The 16,618-nt window shown below is 32.0% G+C and overlaps 1 protein-coding gene across 1 annotated transcript in view; it reads right to left on the bottom strand.

The window, feature by feature from the left end:
* The window catches only part of LOC145266935 (lysosomal-associated transmembrane protein 4A-like), an 81,273-nt gene extending 65,213 nt beyond the window's left edge, over positions 1-16,060 (bottom strand). The window contains exon 1 of the mRNA XM_080122737.1: positions 15,557-16,060. Within this exon, the coding sequence (XP_079978863.1) occupies positions 15,557-15,655 (99 nt within the window). The 5' untranslated portion in view covers positions 15,656-16,060. The remainder of the gene's footprint in view (positions 1-15,556) is intronic.
* Between the last annotated feature and the right edge of the window lie 558 nt (positions 16,061-16,618).

Raw genomic sequence — 16,618 nt, 5'->3', positions numbered from 1 at the left:
TTTACTTCAGTTGGAGTTCTCAAAAATCAAGGGGCCCCTTTAACCCTAACACTTGATCACTATATGAATAGATATTTGAATCCTCCATTAGAGCTCTCCTTTTCCTCTCAACCGTAAAGAACATTACCCTTTCACTTATAGACCAATTAACTACATTCATTATAGTATATCTTTCTTTTGATCTCTTGGTCTTTCCGAATTCCAGGACAAGAATTCATCTAGTCTGGTGGAATACCAAGCTTAGTGTTGTTAGTATTAGTAGCATCATTTAGAGAAGGTGCATCAGTCCTTGTCAATGTAGGGTAGCTATATCGAAGGATATAGCTGCATCAAGGGGATTTTTTTTAGCCAGCAAACACTATATTATTTTGAATATTTAGTCAGGGTTTACCTGTAGAGAAGTATATTCATGCCAGGCTGTACTGACAAACCACTGTAAAAATAGGCCATAGACACTCAAGAAGTGGTGTGAAAATAATGTTTATGATGAGAACAGTAGTCGGAAGAATCTTCACGAGCGAGGAGCACCCGGTTTAGCCCGGTCGTAAAATATGCTTAAATATATTTTAATTTGTTCAGATTTCGTATATAGTATTATATTCTAGAGTCGTGATTTCAAAAGTAAAAAAATAAAGTATTTGATACCATCAGCTAGAATCGAAACCGAAACTGTAGCATTCAAAGCTGGTGACGTTTCCACTGTACCAACGTGATATGCATATCAACTGATTAACAATAAACTAAGATGAATTTACAAAATGTATAACGATTTTTTTTTTAATTTTGACCCAGTTTTTACCCCTTAAAAACTATTTTAACCAGCTAAATACCCATAAAAGAATGGGCCATTAAAAAAAAAAAATCAAATCACTTGAAGCCATTCTGTGATTTTTAGTTTCAGAAGAGATTGTTTGAAAATATGGAGACGGACAGACATATAGCCTTTTTTTAGCCTTGTGGCACTCGTCTGCCTATGATAGCAAGTAAAAATGTATCCACTTTAAAACTACTCCTAACCGGCTGAAATATTATCAGAGAGAGAGAGAGAGAGAGAGAGAGAGAGAGAGAGAGACACACACAGACAGACAGACAGACAGAAAAAAGAGAAATCAAAATGAATTATTTAAAATTCACGTCACCATGCAAACACACACATCTATTTCTGAAGAAAAAAAAAAACTTCCTTTCTTTGAAAAATGCATATTACAGTGAAAGTCTCAAAGAAAAAAAAAAATGATTTTAATAATTTTGTAACATTTGTTTTTCTAAAATTTCAAATTTACTTTACAAAATAATGTAAATCATGAAAAACACTCGTCTAGCTGAAACCACTATCAATAATTCCCCCCCCCCACTCTTTATCTGTGCCTACAGCTAAACATAGATTCCATGAACAAAACTTCTTTCTTAGAACTGCACGCCTGTGGAACTGTTCCGTTTTCCTGCTTTCCAGCTGATTACAATATGGTTGTCTTCAAGTCCAGCGTGAACAAGTTCTTGATGAGCCATCTCCTTAAGTAATCCAATTTACCCAATTTCTGCTACTAACGATTACCACGACATTTTCCCATTGACTACTGTACACTCATTGACCCTTAACCTTGAGTGGCCTCCGGACCTTGATAAGTGATTGTAAAAAAAAAAAAAAAAAAAAAAAAAAAAAAAAATTTATAAACATGTGACTAAACTCCTATTCAAAATGAATTATATTTATCATAATAAAATGTTGCAGAAAACAGAAAACATAACGAAGCCACCAACATGTATACAAATGACCAAGCTGTGGCGCGAACGTAACATCACAGCAGGATCAGAGGAAGAGGAAGGAAAAAAAAAAGCATGTAGCAGCGAGAGACTTAAGTATGTGTTAACATGGCTGAGTTTTTTTTAACCATGTGGAGCGACAGGAACTTTTAAACAAGACTAAGAAACTGTTAATTGACCCCGAAGGGAAAAAGCAGAAATACGACCATATTATAACTGGCTTGGGAAGTATATGTGTCAAATGGCTTCTTTTTTTTTTTTTTTTTTTTACAAAGGAGTCACCACTTATCAAGGCCCAGAGGCCACTCGAGGATAAGGGTTAATGGGTATACATTGGTTATTGGGATTATAGCGTAGCAATCATAAGTAGTGGAGATTTTGTAAATTGGATTACTTAGAGGGACGGTTCACCAAGAACTTGTTTATATTGGACTTGAAGACAACCAAATTGTAGTCAGCTGGAAAGCAGGCAAACGGAAGAGAGTTCCACAGGCGTGCAGTTCTAAGGAAGAAGCTTTGTTCATGGAATCTACGTTTAGGTTTAGGCACAGATAAAGAGTGGGGGGAATTATTGATAGTGGTTTTGGCTTGCTGTGGAAACGACCGGTAATAAATACCTTTTCTTTCAACTGAAAAAAAAAAAGTGTCGGATTTCTTTCCTTTGTTTCTTTGTAAGACTTTCATCCACAACGTCGGGTCGGTGTTTTTTTGCAACAATCATGTTAGAAAAAAAAGACTCTTCATTCGGTGGACAATGTACACATCGGACACATTAATTTATTTAAAAGATAAAAATAGAAATCATTAAATGCCTTTGTTTGCCTAATAAACTTGGTTACAAAGATTCGTGTCATTATTATTGTCAACTGTTACTGCTGCTATTTTAAACGCATATAAATAAGAACAAAAATGTTTCTTTCACACACGTTCGTCCCAGCTATGAAATAGACTAGCAAGGTGACCCGACGTTGCCCGGAATTGAATGATAATCAACGAATGTTTCACCCGCTCGCCCATATTTTTATTGTAATCGGAATCTATGAAATCGACCATTTTTCTATCAAATCGATCGACTAGTTTGGGACCCATCGTGATGCACCGGGAGGAAGCTCCACATGCCTCTTGCAATGACTTTGTTCACAACACACTGTAATAAACATTGCACTGTAGAGAACCTACTGTTGATTTTATAAAATTATTTTTTTTATATATATATTTAACGGCTTGAATTGAAGTGTAAAATGCAAAAGTCAAGTATTATACTATTCGAACGCGCCCCTGTCATATCAAAGAATCTGCTGTTGATTTTATATGCTTAGCCTTACTGCTTGTGCGATAATAATGGCTTGAATTTAAGAATTTAAATTTAAAATGGAAACATCAAATACACTTCAATTGTGCTCTAAACAGAAACATTCATTTCGAACGCGCCCTTGTCATATCAAAGAACCTACTGTTGATTTTATATGTCAGGCCTTTCGGCTTGTGTGGTAATAAAACTTCTCAAATGCACTTGTAATGTTGGGTTTTGTCAGATGTTAACTTTGGTGAAAATCGCTTGTTCCTGCTTTCGTCGGATAATTTTGATACTTATCGAAAACACTCTTATACGAAACCGATCTAGGAACACTGCCAGGCACATACAGTACCTTTGTGTGAAATTTCATAAAAATTGACTCAGCTGTTTTCAAGTCCATAGAAAATGAACACACAAAGTTCGTTTTATATAATAGTAGACAAATAAATAGATAAATAAAACATCATTTAAATTACTAGATTTTTAGCTCATTAAAAATTGGCAAAAATTATAGCCTATTGATTTAAAATGAGTGCTTTATGCCATTACAATGGTTGAACATGGTTAAAATTGTGCTAATTTTTCTATTAAATACTAATCCCTAGGAATTCCTATCTATGCATCAGACAGATGCCATATAATACTTGGTTCACTTCATCTCATCATAAAGGTCTATACAAAATTTCAGATAGATCAGCTCAGAAGTTTCCAAGAAAAAGTGGAATGAACAGACAGATGAAGAGAAATATAATACAGATTATCATGTGGTAATTACAGTTGGAAATCATTTCCTTATATTATTTGAAGTAAAATTAAAGCATTGGCTACACAAGAAGTTCAGTGGAAATACCAGTAGGTTGAGAGACGATAACCAGTTTCTATTCTAAAAGTCTCAGACAATAGAGAGGGATGAGAACTCAGATGTGGAGAAAGTATATTTGAATGGAGAGGCTATTGGGGTTGTTCAGGCGTTTTATTCCCACAGTGATGCCATTAGAGCACAAAAATAAAAAGGTATTAGTGTGATTGAAATAGTTCCTTGAACTTACATCATTATTAACCAGCAGAGCATTACCACTTTTGACTAAAGGAAGAGTCTATCAAACATGTGTATGAAATATGTATAGTTTGGTTTTGTTTTATGGCATATCAACCCCTTTTTCAGGTTATTTAATACAGAATCTGTTAATTTTGGTAAAAGTTTTTATGTTTTAAATTCATTATATCTTCAAATATTTATTCATGGTGTTTGGTTTGCTTGTTTTGCAAAGGAAATTGTTTTTGGCCATGCAGAGCATAATTCAATTTTGGAAAGAAAGAAAAAAAAAAAAAAAAAAAAAAAAATCAATGTTTGGTGCATTTTAGATCAGGAAGCCAATTTTTTTGGACAGCCTGATCTGTAAGGATGTATGGAAATGAAACCTTGCCGGTGAAGGTTGAGGACATGCATTGCATGGAGAGGAATGATATTACACTGATACGATGGATGTGTAATGCAAGTCGAAGACAAACATAGATTAAATAACCTCAGAGGAAGATTAAATCTGGACAGTGTAGGGAGATGTGTGTAGAACAGGAGACTTTGATAGTATGGCCACATTGGAAGAATGGAGAAGAGTTAGTAGATGTAGAACAGTTCACAAGGAAAGCATAAAGACTTGGCCAAAGAAAAGTTACTTTACAAACATATTTCGTTTATTTTTGATTTTGTGGCTGTTAACTAGAATGCATGATAGCTTAAAAATAGCCTGGATGAGATCCACCAGCATTCTACAGTAGGGGCGCATCAGGAATTTTAAAAATAAACTACAAAACAAACACCCACAAAGTTGATGTATTCTTCATCAGTATTGCCCTAGATGAATAATATCTAAAAAAATGAGAAAATGTTATTCATTCTTTGACCATAGACTGACACAGATTTTGTCGAAAGGGGGGGGGTTATTACCTTTTTTAGTTCTGTACTAAAAAGGTAAATAACTCTGTATTTTTTATCAAGAATTACTTTTTTCCCCTCAAGGAAGAATTGTTTGTGCAGGTTCAGAAAGAGGAATGGACTAGGCAGGAGGAGAAAGATTGGGGTTGGAAGAGAATATACATCCCCCCCCCCTACTGAAGAGGGAGAAAATACCTGGGAATTTGGCCTTCTAGAACCAGACTGAACCTAATTCAGGCTCAAGAGGGAGGTAGTAAGTCAGTTTCCTTATGCCTATGTTAACCCGCCTGAAGAAGTTAGTGGGGACAGGATATTTTTACGGAAACATAAATCGTAAAATTGCCAACTCATTAATGAAACAGCTGTAATGGAAAAATCCAGGAAATAAATGAAGGTTGTAAAAAAGAAAACGCGAGTCTTTGAATTTTCAACAAAACTTTGCACTATATATGCTCTGTCCCTATTAAATAGACACATGGAGCTTAACTCAAAATTAACGGTGAATGGTTTTAAAATAACAATCTAGACCCGTTAAACAAAAACGGTATACATTGAAAGTAACAACATTTCAAAAACAAACTTTAAAAAATATATATATAGAATGGCTAAATACAGACCAATCAACATGATTTAAAAAATGAAAATAAAGGTTAGCTAACCAGGTTTCGTTCCTCATTCAACAGAGTTAAATCGAGGAAAATACGATTAAAAAAGTCATTTTTTGGGGGATTTTTCAAATCATATTTTCTTCGATTTAGCTCTGTTGAACAAGGAATGAAACCTGATTACCTAACCTTTATTTTCATTTTTTAAATCATCATGTTGATTGGTCTGTATTTAGCCATTATTAAATTCTGTACCCCCCCCCCCGGAAAATTTTTTTTATTATATATGTATACAGGATGCCCCCCTCTCTCTCCCATCCCCTCCAAAAATAAATAAATAATAAATAAATAAATAAATAAATAAATAAAACAGCCGACCAGGTTGACCCTCAGAGAATGAATATTCTTTTTTTAATTTAGATATTATTTTTCCGGGGCAAGGTTCATCAAGAATATAACAACTTTATGGGTATTTGTTTTGTATTTTTTTTTATTTTCTTTTAGCTGGATGTACACAATTGAAACAAGTTGTTTATTGTTTTCTTAAGTTATAATCTTTGAACTTTACTTTCTTAAACAAATATTGTTTTAAGACGTTCAACGATTACATATATGTATATATGTAATACTTATATAAACTAAAACTGCCCATATGTTAGTGCAAATACATTTATTATATAAACACAGTAAAGATTCTTTGGATTTTAACCCGCATATACAAACCTTACATGAATGACTAATAATAAATGAAGTTATATATACAGGGTGCTCTCTCTTTCTCCCAATAATAAAAAAAAAAAAAAAAAAAAAAAAAAAAAAAAGAACCAATTTTTTATTTCATTTTTTTTCTTTTGCTTTTCAGAATATAAAAATCAACCTTGTGCAAAATATATTGGAAAAATATTCTTCAACATCTCATGGTGAATCAAGGAAGAAACGTTTTGCGTGGAGGAAAAGTTTGAGCCTAAAAAGTTTATTCAAATTTTATAAACATTGATAAAATGTAATAACTCTCTTTAGTTTTGTTGGTTATTTTACCACATATCAACTGCTTTCAGGTTATTTAAAACCGAACGCAGTAAATTTTGAAAAATATATTTATATATTATTTTAATTGGAATTCATTATTGAGATGAGTATTATTTATTAACTTTAGTTATTGTAGACTATTATCCTCATTATTTATTTATTTATTTTTTTTTTCAGGATTAATCTGCTAACTATTCCTTTGGCCTGCATCAGGTGGTAACCGCGACGGGAAAAGGAACTCTGAATCTCCTAACTGCATCCACAGCAATTACTGCCTTCCATAGTTGTTGATCGCCCTTTTGAGGCCCATGGCATAGTGGATAGAGATGTTGAATTTCTACAGTTCCAGGTGAGAATTGTCTGAAGATAGCAGTTTCGATCCTACCCAAAGCCGGCCAGAGGCTTACTTGGCCAAAATGTGGTGAGACAACAACAGCTACAGAAGGCAGTAATTGCTGTGGATGCAGTTAGGAAATTCGGAGTTCCTATCCCGTCGTGGTTATCACATGACAAAGGCCAGAGGAATAGTTGGCCGAAATGTCGTGAAACAACAACTAAAAAAAAAAAAAAAATAAATAAATAAAAAAAAAAGATGAGGATAATAGTTTGCAATAAATAAAATTAATAAATAAATAAAAAATAAATAAATAAATAAAAAAAAGATGAGGATAATAGTTCGCAATAAATAAAATTAATAAATAAAAAAATAAAAAAAAATAAATAAATAAAAAAAAAAAAAGATGAGGATAATTGTTCGCAATAAATAAAATTAATAAAAAATATTTGTGCTTCAAGTTTTTTTGGTTGTTCTGTAGAGAAAAAGTTTTGTTTTTAGCTTTGCAGAACATGATTGAGTTTTGCTAAGAGGAAGTAATAAATAAAAATAATAACATCAATATTGTTTTATTATTGGAATCCTTTGAGACGAGTAATTTGTATATTTATTTATTTATTTGCAGACGGTTATCCTCATCTTCATAATTGCTGTTTCACAATGCTTCGGCCAACTATTCCTCTGGCCTTCATCAGGCGGTTAACTGCTGCGATATAGCCCTTTGGGGCCCGTGACACAGTGGATAGAGGCGTTGAATCTCTACAGTTCCAGATGGGCATTGTCTGAAGATAGCAGTTTCAATCGTACCCAAAGCCGGCCAGAGGATTAGTTGGCCAAAAACGTGATGAGACGAAAACTATGGAAAGCAGTAATTTCTGAGGATACAGTTAACAGACCCAGCATTCCTATCCCGTCGCGGTTAACCGCCCGACAACAGCGAGAGGAATAGTTGGCCGAAGAATCGCGAAACAACAATTATGAAAATGACAGTCCCCAAATAAATAAATAATATCAATATTTGGTGTATTTTAGGTCAGGAAACTGGTATTTTTAGACAGTAGCAACAGGGTCTGTTTTTATGGGGTTTTTTTTATGAGGAGAGGTACTCAGATATATATATATATATATATATATATATATATATATATATATATATATATATATATGTGTGTATATATATATATGTATGTATTAGTAAGTTATAAAATATATATGGCGATTAAGCTACACTGAATATTCCGTGTTTCATGCACTCTAGGATTCTTCTAGAAGAATCCTAGAGTGCATGAAACACGGAATATTCAGTGTAGCTTAATCGCCATATATATTTTATAACTTACTAATACATACATATATATATATACACATATATATACACATATATATATATATATATATATATATATATAATAAATTCCACAGCCAAACAATGTCGCAGCCCACAAGAGCCATGACAGTCAAAGAACCGGAAGTCCAAGACTCGAGTTTCGCCCTCATTTGGGCTCATCAGTTAGACACATCCGAACTCAGGATTCAAAACCCGAGCCTCTTGCATGCAAGGCAAGCACTCTACCAACTGAGCAAACGCCCTGCACACAAGAATTTCAATTAACCAACACAGATCAAGCAAACCGCGCCGAAATCCGACTGTGAAATGAACCTACTTCGTCTCAACAAGGGACGCGGTCATGTAAAGCTGAATGTATGTGTGTGTGTCTGGTCACGAATAGGCTCCTATATGGTTAACTATTATAGAAAACTGATCACATATAATGATAGATGAATCGAGACACAGGAATGGGTATGTTTGATCTGGCATAATGATGATCCATTAAAATTGTGGGGTCTGCGTTCGCGCCTGGTCCACAAAGTATGGAAATAAAAAATTTAAAAATTAAAAAAAAACGTTTACAAGTGTTTTGATATAGATGTACATAATAATACTTTGATAAGTATGTTTTAACTTAAATAGGCATGGTATAATAAAATTGTGGGGTCTGCGTTCGCGCCTGGCCTCCATAGAATGGAAATAGGCACAAACTTTAATAAAGACTTTTCATATCTATCTGCATAAGTATACTTTGATAATTATGTTTCAGTTTGAAGATATATGGTATAATAAAATTATGGGGTATTCGTTCACACCTGACCTCCATAGAATGGAAATATGTCACAAAGTTTAACAAGGTTTTTTTAATATAGATCCACAGAATATTGTGACAAGTGTTTCAGAGTGAACAGGTATGGCATAATAAATTATGGGGCTTATCTATTTTATTTTTACCTTCATCATATTTTGCTTTGGTTTTGATACCCCCAAATTCGAAACTATCTCTTTACAACCCTTCCTTTTCATAACCTATCATACTTTCATAAATCAGAGTCTATTTTCTGTAGGCTGTTTCTGAATCCAGTCAACAACAGGTACTTTTGCTAGTATATATATAGAGAGAATGAAATAAAAATGTTACAGAAAGTCAGAAAAACATTGGTAACGTCGGTTTCAAATCCGATAAACTCCCTTTAGACTGGTTATATCGGAAATGGAAATGTTTTGCAGTTCACCATATTTTCTTTTTTATTTTCTATTATCTTTTTTTTTTTTTTCATTTTTTTTTTTTTGTCTTTTCTTTGTATGTGTCTTTTGTCTCAGCATGTATTACTAACCGGGAGACCCAACGTTGCCCGGGATTGAATGATGATGATCAATGAATGTTTCACACTCCCATATTTTTATTGTCATCAAAACCAGTGAAATCGACCATTTTTCAATCAAATCGACTGATTGCCTGCTCTAGTTAGGGACTCATTGAAGTGCACCGGGAAGAAGTTTCACATGCCTCCTTCACAATGACCGTCCACAATACATTGTAGTTTACATTGCACTGTAGAGAACCTACTGATTTTATCAAATTATTTTCATATATAACGGCTTGTTTAAAATGAAAAAGTCAAGTATCATGGTTCAGTTGTGCTCTACACAGAAACATTCATTTTGAACGTGCCCCTGTCATATAAAAAAAAAACAAAAAAAACCTACTGTTGATTTTTAAATGTCATGCCTTTCGGCTTGTATGGTAAAAAAAAAAAAAATTCTCAAATGCACTTGTGATGTTAGTCTGTATAAGGGTCTTAACTTTGGTCAAAATCGCCTGTTCCTTTTTCCATCGAATACATTCTGATATAAAATCTAAGAACACTGCCAGGCATGTAAAGTACATTTGTGTGAAATTTCATTAAAAAAAAAAGTTTATAATCCAATTTCATGATGTTGACCATATTACAATTTATTCCTTTAATTCAGTTGACATTTACAATTCTTGACAGTAACTGTTTCGCAGCACAAAATCATTCATTTAATTATTATATAAATCAATGGCATAAATGCAAGATAAAAATAAGATAATTACAACTGCTCTTCCAATTTTCGGATTTTGTATTTTATTTTATTTTTGTGGACTGATAGTTGCTATTTCTTCTGATGAGTTAAGGGCAAAATAGATTCATATAATAATTAAATGAATGATTTTGTGCTACAAAACAGTTACTGTCAAGAATTGTAGGTGTCAACTGAATTAAATATAGACTTTTGTCATTTATTTGTTATATGCTCTGTAATCACATTGAGCTTTTTAAATTCAGGATTTGTATATATAAAAAGTGAAATATAATTGAAAATTTTTTTTAAAAAATCATATATTCAGACATATATATATATATATATATATATATATATATATATATATATATTCTGAGGTTATTGTTTTCCAGAGGTTAAGTAACCAATAAAGTTTAACGAAGTTAATACAAGAGTGCTCAATACCGAAGTAAAGCAAGGCACACTCTTATTTGTTTTTACATAAGCAATAATATGTTGCTACACAGTCATGAGCATGTTTCGGCTGTATCGCCTGAAGAGGTATCTAGTTACTGGTAACTAGCTGACCGAAACATGCTCATGGCTGTGTAGCAACATATTGCTGCTTATGTAAAAACAAATAAAGAGTGTGTGTGTGTGTGTGTGTGTATATATAAGAGAGAGAGAGAGACTGACAGACAGGGGACGGGGGGGGGGGGTCGTCAGTTTACTTAATGTAAATAATAAAGCCGGTTGGTTCACAGTTCAAAAATCTGATTTGTTGAATAAAACTAGAATAGTAGATTATTATTGTTATCGTTAAGTTGTCAAGCACTTGAATCCAAAAATAAAATAAAAACTAACATTTACTATATCGATAAAAGAAAGAACGTTTAGACTCTTAGATATTAAAAAAAAAAAAAAAATAAAAATAAAAAAAATTAAAAAAAAAAAAAATTATTTTTGAATTTTTTAAATCTTGACACTGATTTTTATCAGCGCCATTTTTTTTTTTTTTTTTCATTTTTTTTTTACAATAGCCAACAAAAACAAGAAAAGGTGGAAAAAAAAAATAAATAAATAAATGCTACCAAATGCAAGATAAGTTACTCTTCTACATACCCGGATTAGTTGTATTTTTGAAATATATATATATATATATATATATATATATATATATATATATATATAAATTAAATGGATTTTACTTGTGCAAATGGAAACTCAATTAACTTTCTTGGAGTTATATTTTTGGATTATACCATCATTGGATTATTTACCTTTCACCAGACTATCCATTCACGTGCAATCACCTTTTTCTTCACCATATACCCTCTGCTCCACTTTTTGTTATCAAGTAAGATCTTTGACTTACTTGTTGTTTCATCAAATACTTTTGTATGCAAAATCCGATCCCGCATTTTGCTAATTCCTACCCTCTGATAAGAAGGAAAGTATTTCTTCGAAACTCCGCGGATTAAGGACTATCCACTTATCAAGTGTTTCCTTTTCAGATTAAATATGTTTTTAACTCTTTTTCAAAGTGTTTTTTAACGTTTTATTAACTGTTTGCTCCTATTATATATATATATATATATATAGTAGATTATTATTGTTATCGTTAAGTTGTCAAGCACTTGAATCCAAAAATAAAATAAAAACTAACATTTACTATATCGATAAAAGAAAGAACGTTTAGACTCTTAGATATTAAAAAAAAAAAAATAAATAAAAATAAAAAAAATTAAAAAAAAAAAAATTATTTTTGAATTTTTTAAATCTTGACACTGATTTTTATCAGCGCCATTTTTATATTTATTATATGTGTATATATATATATATATATATATATATATATATATACACACACACACACATACACACACTTCAGAATACTGTAACACAATAGATCTACTGGCATGGAAATCCAGCGATTATTGGTCTTACAAAATTATTGTCTTTATAAAATACTACAGTCTACAGTATTTTGTAAGACCAATAATCGCTGGCTTTCCATGCCAGTAGATTACACTATTTTGAAGAAAATTAAGCTCCCTCTAACTTAGGTTGAGCTTCTACTTTACATCCCTCCTAAATACGCTCGACAAGGAATGCTGACCATTACCCGCTAAAAACATACCTATAGGTTTTTTTGGGTTTTTTCTTACAAGGTGGTCACCACTTATCAAGGCCCGGAAGCCACTCACGGATAAGGGTTATTGTAAGTACACTACGTTAGTGTGGATATTTAAAGTGTCTACTTAAGAGGGCGGTTCATCAGGAATTTGTTTACGTTGGACTTGAAGACATCCAAGTTGTAGTCAGGAGGGAAGCAGGCAGACGGAACAGAGTTCCACAGGCGTCCAGTTCTAAGAAAGAAGCTTTGTTCATGGAATCTACGTTTGGATTTAGGCATAGATAAAGAGTGGGGAAAGGTTAAGAGATATACTTTTTGAATTGTATTCTTTGTCTTGCATTTAAGAAAAATTCTAGATTTGAAACTTAACCATTTCACCTCATAGAATTTAAATTACTAATTTATGATTTTATATATATATATATATATACACACACACACTTTTTTAAAACGTTTGAAACAAAAGTAATGTCAAGTCTGTTCAGTAAGGACGAAACAAGGTGGTTTTATTATAAGCATTTGGACACTTGATAATAATCGCCAAATAATCGAAAATTAAACAGCATAAATACACACGTACGCACAAAATTGTCTCAACCTTGCTTATTTAAATCTAAAAAATAAATAAAAATAAAAAATTGCAGGAAATTATTTATGATGTACCTACCTGTCATGAAACGAAGGTATATTCCAAAAATCGCGTACATTGATCAAGTAGTTTCATTTTTAATAAAGAAAAATCAAAATTCACGATTTTTAGCGATTAATGTGAAATCGTTAGCATTACAAGGTTGATCTCGCAAGTTTTAATTATTATGGACTTATCTGTCTTGTTTTTCAAGGTAATGACGAGAGATCGTCCCTTTTTGCTTACTCAAAAAAAAAAAAAAAAAAAAAAGAAAAGATTTTTTTAAATTAAAAATGAAACTACTTGATCAATTTACGTGATTTTTGGAATATAACATCTTTGTTCCACAATAGATATGTAAGGTATAATGATTTTTAAAGATTTTTCTGTACTTTAGAAAACAAGTTTACACAGACACACATTTCTAGTCTCTCTCTCTCTCTCTCTATATATATATATATATATGTTTGTGTTTGATCAGCAAATCCCAATTAGACCTCTCAAGAAGTCCTACTCGATCGAAATAAATTTATGAGATCGGACTAAGTTTTAATTGTATTTTCTTTTAGCTTATTTTCTATTATCATTGAGCTCTAGTAGAGCTAGCTCAGCTCTACCATTTCAGGAGTTTGCTTTACAATCCACAGAAATTCGAAAAGGTAGCCATAAAACATAAATGTTAGCAAATGCAATATAAGTTACTCTTCTGCCTATCTGGATAAGTTTTTAGTGTTTTTATTTAATGTTAATATTTATTTGGTCAGAAACAACAAGTAGTGCCCAACGTTACACGACTATTAAAAAAAAAAAAAAAAAAATTGGCCGCATAAATTTATCTTCTATCTTTGAAGTCTCGACAAAAAGTTAAAAATTATACGAAATATTGTTAGAAACCCAGCCAATAAACGCGACGGAAACATTTATTGGCTGGGTTTCTAACAGTACAAGACTTGAAAGATATGAGATATCACGCTTGTGCTCATGTATTGCTCAAGTTGATGCTCAACACTACTTGTTTTGGAACCAACTAAACATTTTACATTAAATAAAAAGACTAAAAACTTATCCAGTTAGGTAGAAGAGTAACTTATCTTGCCTTTGGTAGCATGTATTTATTATAGAATTGTTTTGTTTGTTTTTAGGGGGGGGGTAACCTCTTTTTCGAATCTGTTTAATTCGAAACAAATTCGTTTATTTCTCCTGCTTTCCCTACCTATTTCTGGCTCACAAAAATAACAAAAGGTTTCTTTGATTTGTTTGTTTGTTTGTCACAAACAAACAAACAAATCAAAGAAACCTTTTGTTATTACCGATTTATAATTTAGTTTATTAAATAAACTAAATTATAACTCGGTAATCTTGACACATAGCGGTAGTGAAACAAACATGGCTGTTTACTTTGGGTTCATGTAAAAACGGAAACTGAATGAGACGTCAAGATTACCAATTTCACTTTTAAGAGACAAACAAACAAACAAACAAAAACAATAGTGAAAACATTTAAAATGAAATCAACCAGAAAAATTTTAAACTCTTTCAAACAATCCCCATTCTTTACGGGGGGAAACCTGAAAAAAAAAAAAAAAACAAAAAAAAAACAGAATACACGGCTTCATTAATCGTGATTTTTATTTTCGTCTCGCACCATTGGTAAACTTTAATACTAGACTTTTGAACTATGCGCTTAAATTATATGCAATCAAAATTAAATTAAGTCTAAATTGGCAGTTTAAAGGCTTCAAAATCACTTTAAAATATCAAAATAAACACCGTTTTCGGCCATTTTTCGCGCATTATAATTTTTCCGTAATCGTACCGAATTAAAAGAACCGTATGCAAAGTACGGACCGTGCTGAAATAATAATGTTATTTAGAAACCCGTTCTTAATAGTATGAAGTGTGGTGTACATATTCTATACTTTCACCTAACAATTTTATAAACAAAAGATACCGTAAAAATTGAACTTATAAAAAATAAATAAAATAGAACTGTCCGTATTCTTCATACTGCAACAAAAAAATTATTGTGAACATTTTCAGTTGTTATTTTGTTTCGGTTTCATTAAATTTCCATTTTTTACTTAAACTTTAGTCAGTCGACCATTTTTGTTTCAATACAGCTATGTGTCAAGATTACCCGATAATTTCAATAAATTTAGTATTAATTTTAGCCACAAAATAAAATTTAACCCACCTGCTCTTTTGGGGGTACTTATGCAGGAATACAGACCGCGCTAAAATACTATTCTGTACTTTCACCTAACAATTTGATAAACAAAGGAGGTAAAAAAAAAAATGGATTTTGCTTGAAAATCCTATTTAAAAAAAAAAAAAAAAGGTACGGTTTGTATTTTGCATAAATACTCATTTTATATTTTATGAATTTAATTAAAATTAAAAAAAAACTATTTTTAAAAAAACTGAAAATAAAGAAATCAGTTATAGTTTTTTGTTTGTTTTTCACTTACCAAATGCCACAAGCCGAGAATAATTGTTCCTGTTCTGACCGGACAACAGAAACAGCACATATACGAAGGGTCGTCTTTTTGGTCGAGTTTTAGCCGCATTTTCAGTTAAATAACCACGAGATCAGGAGATCCAAGTGAAAAAAGAAGGGATAAACTTTCTAATAAAACCGGAATATTTCTGATCCCAATATATAAAAAAACAATTTCTTTGTACGTTTCACTTTCGAAAAACAAGAGTGAAAGCAAACCGAGAGACACTAATGGCGTCAATTATTATGAAACTTTAACGTTCGACCGAAACACTCATTCGAGAGAGAAAATAATTAATCTTTAAAACACTTGTTTAGACTTTTATGGTATTACTTATGTCTTACGTAATATATAAAAGGTTTCTTTTGCGGAGCGATATCATCAAATGATGGGGAAAATATTATATTTATACCCAGAACTATTTTTTTTTTGTATTGGATGCGTAATAATACATAAATACAGCTTATCACTTACGTCATGAAAAAGTTCAAGGGAGATCACTGGCGTTTCCCCATATGACAAAGTTGCCTCCCTTGAAATATCACATGCTAATGATGATGTGATCGTTTTAACAAAATACATTAGGCAATCTCTAACAATTGCGCTCCCAAAACCAAATGGGGGAAATGGATAGTTTATGCAAATACGGAACGGAAGCCACTGAGCATGCGACGAAACACGAAACCATACAGAAACACCCAATTAAAAAAAAAACTATCCCGGTTTCAACACTTCGTGTGTAAAGATATTTAATATATTATTTCAAAAAGACTTCATTTATAGAAATGTAAAAACAAGAAAATTTATTTTATTTATTTATTGTGTGCAAAGTGCGAAACCTTGTAGAGGCGTTTTGTATCAAGAAATTGTGTTCGTTTTGACACTTGTTAGGTATGGGCAAAAATGGGCGCGGCGGACAACGATAGGGGGGACCTAGTTTTGAAGGGCGATTTATCATACTTTTTTGTGTAAGTTTCCGACGACTTTTTGATTGTATTTGAAAGATTAAGAACTAAACTTAATTTCCAAAAG

Source organism: Euprymna scolopes, chromosome 42, assembly GCF_053919585.1.
Source record: "Euprymna scolopes isolate OS-2025 chromosome 42, ASM5391958v1, whole genome shotgun sequence".
NCBI classification, from domain to species: domain Eukaryota; kingdom Metazoa; phylum Mollusca; class Cephalopoda; order Sepiida; family Sepiolidae; genus Euprymna; species Euprymna scolopes.
This window is presented reverse-complemented; position numbering and strand designations above follow the sequence as displayed.